Here is a 12,451-nt window from a genome sequence, read left to right as displayed (position 1 = left end):
AACCCTCTGACACGCTGCTTACAGTGAATCAAGCTGCCATATATAAATTAGGCTTCATCTGCCTATTATTATTCCCCTTCCCTTTTCCTCTTGCCTCTGGTAACTTATCTGTCTACTTGTTAGTCCAAGAGGCCCACAGAACAGGGACCATCTGTCTTCACTGTTTGGAAAGTTCTTGGTATATAGTGGGCACATAGCGAGTTAAAGTATGTTCTGAGGCATTCAAGCTTGGTCACTGATAGAGGCAAAATGTCAGATTAGAAATGGATCATTAATCTATTCTGGTAGGATGATTTAAATATACCTCTAATGCAATTCACATGGAGAAATAAAGCAGCTCTGACTCTACAATATTGCTTTACCCTAATTTTGAGCTTCTCTAGTAAGCCCTTAAAGTCTTGGCCTCTGAGGATTATCAATATTTTCAATGTCTGCTACTCCTCCCTTTCCTCCCTCCCTGCCTCTGGCAATACTGTTCCTGAGCAGCAGCAGTTATTATTATTATTTGTTGAGTGCCAGTAGTATGCTCTGCTTTGTGCACAACAATGAGAAGGCTTGGGCCCTTCCTCAAAAGAGTTTATAATCTAGTTTTACAAATAAACTGATTCTCACAGAGAGCATGCCAGGTGATCAGCAGATCAAAAGGGAAGTTCCGGCTGCTGAGGGTTTGGGAAGCTGGTGCAAGGGACTTTCTGTTTATATTTCTTGATTAAATCTTTATTCATTTTTACAGAGTAAGATGGAAATGAAAACAATACAGACAAATAAACCAGAGAAACATCAAATAACATAATCAAGTAATCAACATTAATTTTGTTATATTGCAAGAAAGAAGACAAAGAGAAAAGCCTAGAAGACACAGCCAGGACGAAAATAAAGATCCTATCCATGGGGCAGATTGCAAACCTTTTCCATTGGTGAGCACATGTTCACCCAAGCAGTCCTCTTTATTTCAGTGGTTGTGCTGTTCAGTATTTTTTTTTTTTACTGTGAAAAACGTAGACAAAGACATTCCTGTTTTCATCAAATTCTCTTTGAAATTGTTTGGGTTGTTGCCTAAATGTAATTTAAAGCCAAAGAATTTTGGGTTTGTCAGGGTTCCCTCCTCACTCTGAACTCTAGGGTACAGATGTGGGGACCCGCATGAAAGACCCCCTAAGCTTATTTCTACCAACTTAGGTTAAAACTTCTCCAAGGCACAAATTCTTTGCCCTTGGATGGTACACTGCCACCACCAAATGATTTAACAAAGAACCAGGGAAAGGACCACTTGGAGTTCCTATTCTCCCAGAATATCTCCCCAAGCCCTTACACCCCCTTTCCTGGAGAGGCTTGAGCATAATATCCTAATCAATTGGTTACAAAGCGATCACAGACCCAAACCCCTGGGTTTTTAAGGACAATAGAGAAATTAGTCAAGTTCTTAAAATAAGGATTTTATTTAAAAAAAAAAAAAGGTAAAAATCACCTCTGTAAAATCAGGATGGAAAATAACTTTACAGATTAACAAAAGATTCAAAATCACAGCAGAACTTCCTCTAGGCTTAGTTTCAAAGTTACAAAAAACATGAATAAACCTCCCTCCAGCAAAGGAAACATTCACAAGCAGAACAAAAGATAATCTAACACGCCTTGCCTGACTTTTACTTACAATTTTTGTAATATGAGAGGTTTCAGAGTAGCAGCCGTGTTAGTCTGTATTCACAAAAAGAAAAGGAGTACTTGTGGCACCTTAGAGACGAACACATTTATTTGAGCATAAGCTTTCGTGAGCTACAGCTGAATGCATCCAATGAAGTGCAGCTCACGAAAGCTTATGCTCAAATAAATGTGTTAGTCTCTAAGGTGCCACAAGTACTCCTTTTCTTTTTGTAATATGAGGGACTTTTAGGATGGTTTATAGAAGGAGTTTTCTGACCTGATGCTTCTCTGCTTCCCAAGAGAACACACAAAACCAAAGCCTTCTTCCCCCCAAGATTTGAAAGTATCTTCTTTCCCCATTGGTCCTTTTGGTCAGGTGCCAACCAGGTTATCTGAGCTTCTTAACCGCTTATAGGTAAGGAGGAATTCTAGGCTACCTTTAGCTGTATGGTTATGACAGGGTTTGGGTTATGAAAAATTGTGGTTTTCAGTCTGATGAAAACTCCAAAGTTTTATTACAAAAATGGACATTTTTAAGAACACAAGAATGGCCCTACTGGGTCAGACCAAAGGTCCATCCAGCCCAGTATCATGTCTACCGACAGCAAGCCCATGCCAGGTGGCCCAGAGGGAGCGAACCAAACAGGTAATGATCTAGTGGTCTCTCTCCTGCCATCCATCTCCACCCTCTGACAAACAGAGGCTAGGGGCACCATTCCTTACCCATCCTGGCTAATAGCCATTAATGGACTTAACCTCCATGAATTTATCCAGTTCTCTTTTAAACCCTGTTATAGTCCTAGCCTTCACAACCTCCTCGGGCAAGGAGTTCCACAGGTTGACTGTGCACTGAGTGAAGAAGAACTTCCTTTTATTTGTTTTAAACCTGCTACCCATTAATTTCATTTGGTGGCCCCTAGTTCTTATATTATGGGAACAAGTAAATAACTTTTCCTTATTCGCTTTCTCCACACCACTCATGATTTTATATACCTCTATCATATCCGCCCTTAGTCTCCTCTCTTCCAAGCTGAAAAGTCGTAGCCTCTTTAATCTCTCCTCAAATGGGATCCGTTCCAAACCCTAATCATTTTAGTTGCCCTTTTCTGAACCTTTTCTAATGCCAGTATATCTTTTTTGAGATCAGGGGACCACAACTGTACACAGTATTCAAGATGTGGGCGTACCATGGATTTATATAAGGGCAGTAAGATATTCTCTATCCCTTTTTTAATAATTCCTAACATCCTGTTTGCTTTTTTGACTGCCGCTGCACACTGTGTAGACATCTTCAGAGAACTATCCATGATGACTCCAAGATCTTTCTCCTGATTAGTTGTAGCTAAATTATCCCCCATCACATTGTATGTACAGTTGGGGTTATTTTTTCCAATGTGCATATTACTTTACATTTATCCACATGAAAATTTCATTAAAATTTGTTTTGTTAAAGAAGGTGTTTTCCATTGACAGAATGGTTTGATGGATAACTTTGACCAGTTCTATTGAGTGAGACTGCTCAGGTGAGTAACTTCTCACAAGTATAAGGGGTTCACCATGTGGCCCTGTAGATTTATTTTGTGTAACACTTCTTTGTTGAGTAGCCTAGGTTTTACAAGCTTTACAATATTTTAAGGCTGTAAACATCCCAAGAGGAGCTCACAATGCCACATCTTTTGGATTTCATGACAGAAGGCATTCTTTGAAACTTTATAAATAATGTTATTGATAGGAAGGAATTAGCTGTGGGACTTGTATAGTGTTACTTCACTGTGTCTCTCCATTTCTACATCACTTAAAACTGACTGACACATTAAACAGTTTGGCCCAGATCTTCAGAAGTATTAGGCACCTAACTCCCATTGATATTAATAAGAGCTAAATATCCAAATACCTTTGAGAATATAGGATTACTTTTGTCAGTAATAACTCCCAAATTTTAAATAGGTTGCTCTGTCCTAGACAACCTAACAAGTGTTGGCGAGCTCAACTGATACCTTGAGGTCCTGATCCAAAGTCTACTGAAATCCATGGGAGTTGGTCAATGGATTACCTTTGACTTTGGCTCAACCCTTAAGGCCTGAATCAACAAACAGATGCTGGTGTTGAGACACTCAATGTTACGGTGCCTCACTTTTAGGCATCTAGAAAATCACAGGAACACTGATTCACAAAGCCTGAATTAGGCACCTAGGCTCTCTATACAATGAATGGGGAGAGAAAGGCACTGTAGAACATGGTCCACAAAGCCATGCTAGGCAGGGAGCCACCTACACTTGCCAATGGGAGATGCCAAGGAGAGGGTGAATCCTAAACTCTATCCCTCTCACAGAGCTAGGCACCTAAGTCCAGGCTGCAGAGAGATGCCTATTTCTGAAAGCTATCGGTGAAGATAGGTGTTACTTCACATAAATCACATACAGGGCCCAATCTAGTAGGTGTGCCCAGAGGCTGCCTAGCGCCACACAAAATAGCGGGTATGTGTGGGGGGAAGGTACAGGATTTCCCTCATAACCTTTAGCCTAGTGGTTAGGGTACTCACCTGGGATAAGGGAGAACACTCTGCAAAGGGATCTGAACAGGGATTAACCACCTCTCAGGTGAGTGCTCTGACCACAGGACTATTCTGATGTAGGTCTCAATCTCTCCTATTGACGTTGTTCACTTTAATTAAATATTAATTGGGCCAGAGAAAGAGTGAATGACTGTATAGCCCCTTGGTTAGGTAGTGCCCTGAGAAGTGGCAGATCCTTGCTCAAATTCTTTTTCCTCATCTGGCAGAGGGGGGATTTGAACAAGTGGTCTTCCAGTCTGGGTAAGAGCTCTAACCACTAGGCTAAACATTATAAGCAAAAGCCTTATAACCGGGCCCAGCTGACCAGAGGCTGCTTGGTTTCAGTGGGTACTGCCCAGTATATGATTAAACAAGTGGTTTCAGGCAGATATCTGAACCTATCGTGAATTTCATACAGACACCAAGCTTTGAATTTAGCACACAGGCATGTTTTGCTGTATAGTGACTAAAGTTGATCCAAAAATGCTAATGATTTTTGAAGAAAGTTTTCAAATTCATTTTCATTCCAGATTTCAAAAAGGACTGATTTTTCATTTATTCAAAATATTACACAATTTTTAAAAATCAAATTAGTTGTTTTTTCTCCCCAGTGTTTTTTAATCCCAATTTTTCCTTTTCCCTACTTTCCCCATTTTTTCCCCCATTTGTCCACTGAAAATTAGGGGAGAGAAGAAGAAAAAAGGGAAAAAATCAAGACGCAATTTTTTTAAAGGGTGGGTTTAAAAAAAAGGGGAAAGAACACAATTTAATTTTTTTAAGTCTCTTTACAATGACAAATTTTACATTTGAAAAATGTTGATCATTTCAATAGTGACAAATCATTAAGACAGATGCTTTGCAGATGTGTTGCATCAGAAAGGTACTTGGAATTAATGTATCTAAATCAACTGCACTGAAAGTTCACTCCAGCATGGGAGTGAGTCCCTTCTCTAGTTCAAACAGTTTCATATGTTCACTTAAGGGTTCCATTCTCTCATAATCATAAACTTGGAGTTACTTCCTGATTTACACAAGTGAAAATAAACTTAGACTAAGGGCCAAAGAAGCTAATGCTGGAACTGATGGTTGGTACTGAACTTAATGGAGAACCAAGATCAAGAGGGAATGACCACTGTTGAAAAGATCAAGTTTGAGACTCGTAGACTGAGCGAGCCACTTGATTGTCACAATTCTGGATATAAGCAAGAATCGCCTTCCCCATCACATGGAGATGATTATGCATTGCAATTTTAATTTAGTTTTTAAAAGCCCCTATCCAAAAGGTGTATTAATTCCCATTCAAGTTTGTTCAGTATACTGGAGAGGAAAGACCAAGAGGCATGGAAGAATGTCAGTATTTAGAGAGTTTTCTCCTTCATAACACACTTGGACTACACATGCATCACATATCAAAAGAGCTGCATTTCCAATCATGTGCTACCTATCTCTAGGTCCTAAGTTTTGCTGTCAACTGGAGTATCCATATGAACAGTATTCAGAAAAAGGATATTAGGTGAGCTGTTTATTCTGCATTGGCTCACAGCAACTGAACAAGCATCAAAAGCAAATCTGGGTCAATCTGATATGGAGTGTTAATCGATTTTTGAATCAAAAGCCTGATTAAAATTCATATTACCAAACCTAAACATGTTAGTATTTTTGTTAGTGTTGTATTAGCATACATCATATATGCAAAACTGGCTTATGACATTCATAGACTTGCCTTTTAATTTTAAGGTATCAGTTTAAAAAAGGAACCAGTTACAGCTCTCTCTCTCTCTCTCTCTATATATATATATACACACACACATATATATTACCTGAGAAGTAGAGCAATGGATGTTACTTATAAATTGCACAAACAGCAAAGCAGATACAATTAAAATAAAATGAAGATGTGCATTTTATCTGTTTTTCTTCCAAACTGCAAAAGTGAGATTATATTCCACAAAAAGTAGGACAACAGAAATATATATTTTAATATAGTAAGGCAAATTAATTCTTGGTGCAAGAGCATAGAAATCAATGCAATTATCTCACAGCTTAGTTTTACCCAATTGTAAAGATATCAAAATAAAATGCAGACCAACAAAAGATTTATTAAATTAAATTAAGAATTATGTTTTGTGAAAAAAAAACACTCCTCTCTCCCTCCCCCCCCCCCCCCTTAAATTTGTTTCCTGGAAGGAGATCCAACTTGGCTGTACTGCAGCTGCACACTAGGGATCCAAAATAAGGCATCTTTGCAGATAGCCATTTCTGATTGACATCTTTTTTCCTCTGGGAGCACAGCAGTGTTGAACACACATTGCAAGTGAGGCAGTGTTGTTTACTGGACTGAGCATGAAACTGGGACCTAGGACCTCCTTAACTAGCTCTGCCACTGTACGTGGTGTTGTTGTAGCTGTCAGTCCCAGGATATTAGAAATACCACACGGGTGAGGTAATATCTTTTATAAATTTATTGAACCAACTTCTGTTGGTGAGAGACACAAGCTTTCAAGCTCCACAAAGCTCTCCCTCAGAGTGATTTCAGGCAAGCCACATACATTCCATGGGCCTGATTCTGTTCTCTCTTACAGTTTTATAAGTATCCATTGACTTCAGATAAGTTACTCCTAATTTACATGGCATAAAGCCTTCTGTATCTGTTTTCTGACCTTACAAAAGTGTTAAATCACTGATTAATTATCAATCCTTTGAAGATGTAAAATGCTACGTAAGTGCTGAGTATGATTATTAAGGAAATTTATTAGATTAACTGATTGTTAGCTTCATGAAATTAGAAACTTTCCATTATATTTTGCTGATGCCATGTTGTATCTATTAATACATAATAATGACAAAAAATTAATAGTGAAGACATTAGTCAAAACCCAAATGCACGTATTTTGCAATATCATGACATTTTCTAAAGCAGTAAGGATAGAAAAGGGCAAAAACATCACTCCTGTACATTCTAGCTCATCTGAAGTACTGTCTGAGAGTGGTAGCTATGTTATTCTTTAATTGTGAAAGATTTTAATTTTAAATCATGCACCCAGATGTGTTATGATCAGTGGGTATTTCCCCTCACATTACATTTTCTGCATACATAAACTCATCCTAATCCTATCAATGATAATGTGTATGCGGGTCATTTACATGTTGCATTTCCTTTGTGAATGAAAAGAAGAGGCATTTTTATACCCAATAAAGTCACTTAATTTTTCATTTCTATATGAGTAAGATTTTTAATGAATGGAAGTCTTGATCATGCAAAATAATTTGTTCCCCATTTTCTCCACCCTAAAACACAAGATTTCATCCAGTGAAACTTCTGAGAAACCAACAACAAAAGCAACACTAGATCTGAGAAATGAGTTCATTTTAAAAACAAACAAAACACCCCAATTTTTGAATCATGCTGATACAAAAAACTGGAACAGAAAATAAAAAGTCTGGATAGCAAAAGTAGTCCTAAAGTTTCAAATGTTTATAGTAGAACAGTTAAAAAGTACTTACAAAAATCCACTAAGAACCACTACTAAACTTTTACTTCTAATTTGGCCCCGTTCAAAACTGAATGTCAAATCAGAGTGCTCTCTCCCCTGAGTAGACATCTGAATCTGATTTAAATCAAAGTAACTCTGCTGGAGTCAATGGTTACACCATCTTAAACTGGCAAGAGATTACAATCTGTCCCACTAATCCCAACTCTATCATTTACATGCTAAGGGGCCTCTGGCAAATCATTGAACCAATTTGTATCTCAGTTTCTCCACCTGTAAAATGGTGATAATTCTTGCTTACATTACATGGAAGTTGTGAGAAACAGTTAATGTTTGTAAAGTATTTTGAATAAGTGTGCTATTATTTTCATCACCTAATCTTACTTAATACTCAGCTCTTTACTCACTTTAATATTTTTTCCTTATTAACCATGAACCAAAACCTGGGATCCTTATTTATTTGTAGACTTCAGAGAGAGTTTTACCTGAGTAAAGATTAAGCAACTCTAAGAAATTTAGGATTTGGGATCGACATTCTTAGAACAAAGATATTTAATTTATAGATATTAAATCACTTTTCCCTTTTCAAATCTCTTAAAACCAATACCTAGCACGGGTTCTCAAACTTGGGGTCATGACCCCTTAGGGGGCTGCAAGATTATTACATGGGGGGTAGGGTTCGCAAGCTAGCAGCCTCCACCCACAAACCGCACTTCGCCTCCAGTATTTTTAATAGTGTTAAATATAAAAAAATGTGTTTTAATTTATAAGCGGGGGGGGGGTCACACTCATAGGTTTGCTGTGTGAAAGGGATCACCGATACAAAAAGTTTGAGAACCACTGGCCTAGAATTAGTTCCAATCTAATCAGTTTGTTAGAGCTTAGACAGATGAATGCGCACGTTATCTCAGTCATAAGTACCCAAATGACAAAAAAGTAGTGTGACTGAAGTCACTGCTTCATTACTGTAATAGAAATATACTAAGTTGATATTTGCAGGTACAGTTGATGTTATTCAAACACAGACTTAAAAGAACTGTAAACGCACTAGCAATCTTACAGGTATAAGAGGGACCTCTAGGGTGTGCAAGAACATTTCCCTGTTATGCTTCAGACATAATTAATACACCAAAATCACTGCAGTCATTTTGAATATATGGTATTAAATTTCACGAAGTGTCTCTCAGAGTGAACTAGTTAAAAATGTCCTCTTAAGTATGTGGTTTAACCTAATGAGTATAAATTGAAGATTCATTTTTATGAATGACAAACTTTCCTACATTTGGAAAACTTCTACACTGTTTGGTCACCTTCATTGATATCACACTGTGCAATTACCAAAAATCCAGCAGTGTTATCACTATAGTAACTGCTAATCGCTTACATTCAAGTAGCTGTTGGAGTGGAGATCAAGATAGTTTTAGCCAGCATGCAATCTAGTGAACTAATAGCACCATCTTACATCACAACAAAATATAAACAGATTTCCCTTCAACTATGAATCAAGAATAGCATATATAAAATATTAACTTAGAAATGGCTGAAATAGCTTTGCAACTTGTTTAATAAAAAGGGCTAGATAAATGTTTAGTTTTAAAATATATATAATCTAATAGCAGTTTACTAGTTAAAGGGGACTATTTAAAGAAAACTCATTTTGTCTTTTCACACATTCAGAGATGTTTCGGGTATATCTGGATTTCCCCCCCCCCTCCCTCTTTTGCTTAAAAACATGAGGTCTCTTCAAAAGTCTACTGCTGAGAAGGTAAAAGCATTTTGCTCGTTTTTAATTTGCTAAAACAATCCAAGCATGCTTGGTACCCAGAGGGTATTCGCAAATAAACTCGTATCTAGCTGCCAGCTTAGTTGATTGAAAACAGAAGGGGAACATTTCTTAAAGAACGGGTATGTTAAACCGTCCTCTCTCTACCGCGAAGGGGGAGGGAAGCCCACACACTCACAAGATTTATTTGAATGGGGCTACGTTGCAGTATCCAGCAGACTGAGCGCACTGCGAGTGCACCGGGATTTCGCACCCCAGAGACAAGCCAGGGCGCCAAAGCCCCAGGGAGACCGAACAGTTCCTGGGCGCTGCTGCTGCCCCCAACCTCTCCCAGCAGCAGCAGCGGCTCCCCACGGCAAGTCGCGGGAACTCAGCAGGTTGCCTCCGCCCCAGCCGCTCGGGGCCGTCGGAAGAGGCTTTGGCAGGACAATGGCTACGTGCTCGGCAGGGGCCCAGGCACAGGGGCCCGGGGCACGTGCCGCAGAGCGGCATCAGCTGCTCGGCGAGAGGAGCTCAGCCTTGCCTGGCCCCGCGGCAGCGCCGAGCGGCGCTTTCCAGGCACCAGCAGGTTTCTCCCCGCGGGCAAAGCACCGCGCGCCGCTGCCCCCCGGGCACCTCGCCCCCCATAGTGGCGGCGAGGGAGCGCAGGCCCCCGAGGAGCCGAGCCCGGCCCGGCGGGAAAGGAGCGAGCCCAGCCCCGGCCATTACCTGCCGCTCCCTGCAGCCCCGCGCCGCCCAGGGGGACAAGGGGACCCGGGCCGCGTGTGCAGGGAGCGGCGGGGGGTCCCCGAGCGCGCCCGCGCGGCCCGGGGACGCGAGCTGCTGCACCGCCCGCACAATGGCGCCGCGCCCGCCAGCCGCTGAACAATGCGAGGCCGCCCGGGCCCGCCTGGCCCCCCGGCCGCGCTCAGGGGAGCCGCTTACCCCCCCCAGCAACACACGCGCCCCCCCAGGAGCCGGGCTGGCAGTGCGCAAGGGAGAGCAAACGGCGGCAGGAAGCCCGGGCTGCAGCAGCCGCGGCGAGCTCGCAGGCAGGGCTGGGCGGGAACGGAGGGGGGGGGGGACGCGGAGGGAAAATCCCGCCGCACCTCCCTCCCCCGCCGCCCAGTCCGTTCCTGCACGCTCGCAGCGGAGCTCGCATCCCCCTCGCCCAGCGAACTAGCGGTGGGAGATTTGCCAGCCCCGTGTCTCTCTCCCTCTCTGTGGCTATAGGAGGGTGCAGCGCTCTCCCATTGCCTGGCACATGCGTAAAAGCGAGTTGCGCCCAGAGTCCCAGCCATACCCTCCTTAGCAAATAATAACAATCCCAAACAGTCAGATCTTACCTGAAACATTGAAGCCGCAAAGTCTCCCTCTTGCTCTCTCGCTCTTCTCACCCCAAGTCCTTTCCCCCTTTTTCCTCCCCACTTCCGATATTTCTCTCTCCCAGCAGCGATCTGCTCTCCTCGCTACACCAGAGAGAAATGCAATAGCTTGGCTAAGGTAGACAGAACAAAATACAGAGAATAGTTGCTCCAGGGCTTTGAAACCCCTCAAGGCAAGGATCAGGATACAATTAGCTCATGTCTCTACCTCTAGTCTAAATCAATCTCCACAATAAAAGTTAAATTAAATTAACTGATCACACGGGCATAAAATTGATCTCCTTCAAAACGTGCATATATATATAGATAGATCGTGTAATTTTTTTCAGTTTTTTGTGTGTGTGGAAAAAAAGAGTCTCATTCCAGCCTCCAACTTGCGTTTTACTCTCCTCTTGCACAGAAAAGCTGATTTTAATCGTTGTGATTAGTTTTGATGTAACGTTTCCGCGGGCGATTTCTGCAAATGGATGGAGTGTTTCTTTGCCAGAAGAGGGAAAAGCAGCAGATGATGATAATTATAAGGATTGTTGGTTGGTTTTTTTTATTATTATTTGTATTTAGATTTGCCTCTTCACTTTCCCAAGTTGACCTGACATTGCCATTGCACTAAGGTCGCACAACTTGTTGATTAGGATCACCTCCCGGTTTGATCAAGGGATACGTGATAATTTGGCAATGGAGCAACACATTTTCTGTTCCCTTGGCTATATAACTTCCCAAATGACGTGTATAAAAATAAGCACATGGAGTCTGCTTTGCCCCAATCAAGTCTAAATCAATGCCTGGGGGTAATACACAAACTCATTTCAAATGCTCAACCATGCAGAATTGCAAAAAGATTGAAGGAGTTTCACTGCATTTTTTTAAACAGTAAAATTAAAATAAAACAAAAACCATGTAAGCAAATCCAGGAATTTACCATTTAGGTTCATATGACACTGTTCACAGACGCTGCTAACTTTCTTTTTCCAATTATCCAGTTAAAATGGAACCCTAAACATTTCATTTACTTGATTAGTGAGTTTGTCATCCCTCTTTCTCTGAAGAAAGCTAAACCAGGATGACTGAAATAATGTTAACATCCATTACTTGATGGGGGTTAGTTTATTGCTACCTCCTTATCCTAGACACCCCACTATTTTATACACAGTAGCTTTGAACAAAGCCATATGTAGTCGTATTAATTCCTTTTTTGTTACAATGGGATATTTTGTCAGAAACCCATTGGTCACCTCCCATTAGTGTCACATCCTTGCAGTATACTTTTTGAAACGGTATGTTTCTGAGCACTTCACAGTCCATTAATTCAAAGACTTTGCTGACATTTCTTCTGAAAAAGACCAGACTGTAAGGCCAAAGATGCTCAATAAACCCTTGTATGGAACCAGACATGCCCAGCAAATGCTGGCAATTGGCTTTTAATTTTTTTAAAATGTAAATAACATAAAAACCATCCCTTTCTCCTTAAGGCAATTGCTGCAACACACACAAAAATAAGGAATGACTAATTTTTTTCCCTAAACACTTTCAACAAAATCAATTCATTTTTTGGAATGGTAGTGGATAACAACTTGGCAAGATTTCCCACAAGGAATCGGACCATTTTCCAAATACTTTG

The 12,451-nt window shown here is 40.9% G+C and overlaps 1 protein-coding gene across 1 annotated transcript in view; it reads right to left on the bottom strand.

Annotated features, from left to right (window-relative positions):
- Positions 1-10,855, bottom strand: part of KCTD1 (potassium channel tetramerization domain containing 1) — a 145,587-nt gene extending 134,732 nt beyond the window's left edge. Inside the window, exon 1 of the mRNA XM_073331337.1 lies at positions 10,795-10,855. Within this exon, the coding sequence (XP_073187438.1) occupies positions 10,795-10,803 (9 nt within the window). The 5' untranslated portion in view covers positions 10,804-10,855. The remainder of the gene's footprint in view (positions 1-10,794) is intronic.
- Between the last annotated feature and the right edge of the window lie 1,596 nt (positions 10,856-12,451).

This window comes from Lepidochelys kempii, chromosome 2 (genome assembly GCF_965140285.1).
Source record: "Lepidochelys kempii isolate rLepKem1 chromosome 2, rLepKem1.hap1, whole genome shotgun sequence".
Taxonomy (NCBI): Eukaryota; Metazoa; Chordata; order Testudines; family Cheloniidae; genus Lepidochelys; species Lepidochelys kempii.
This window is presented reverse-complemented; position numbering and strand designations above follow the sequence as displayed.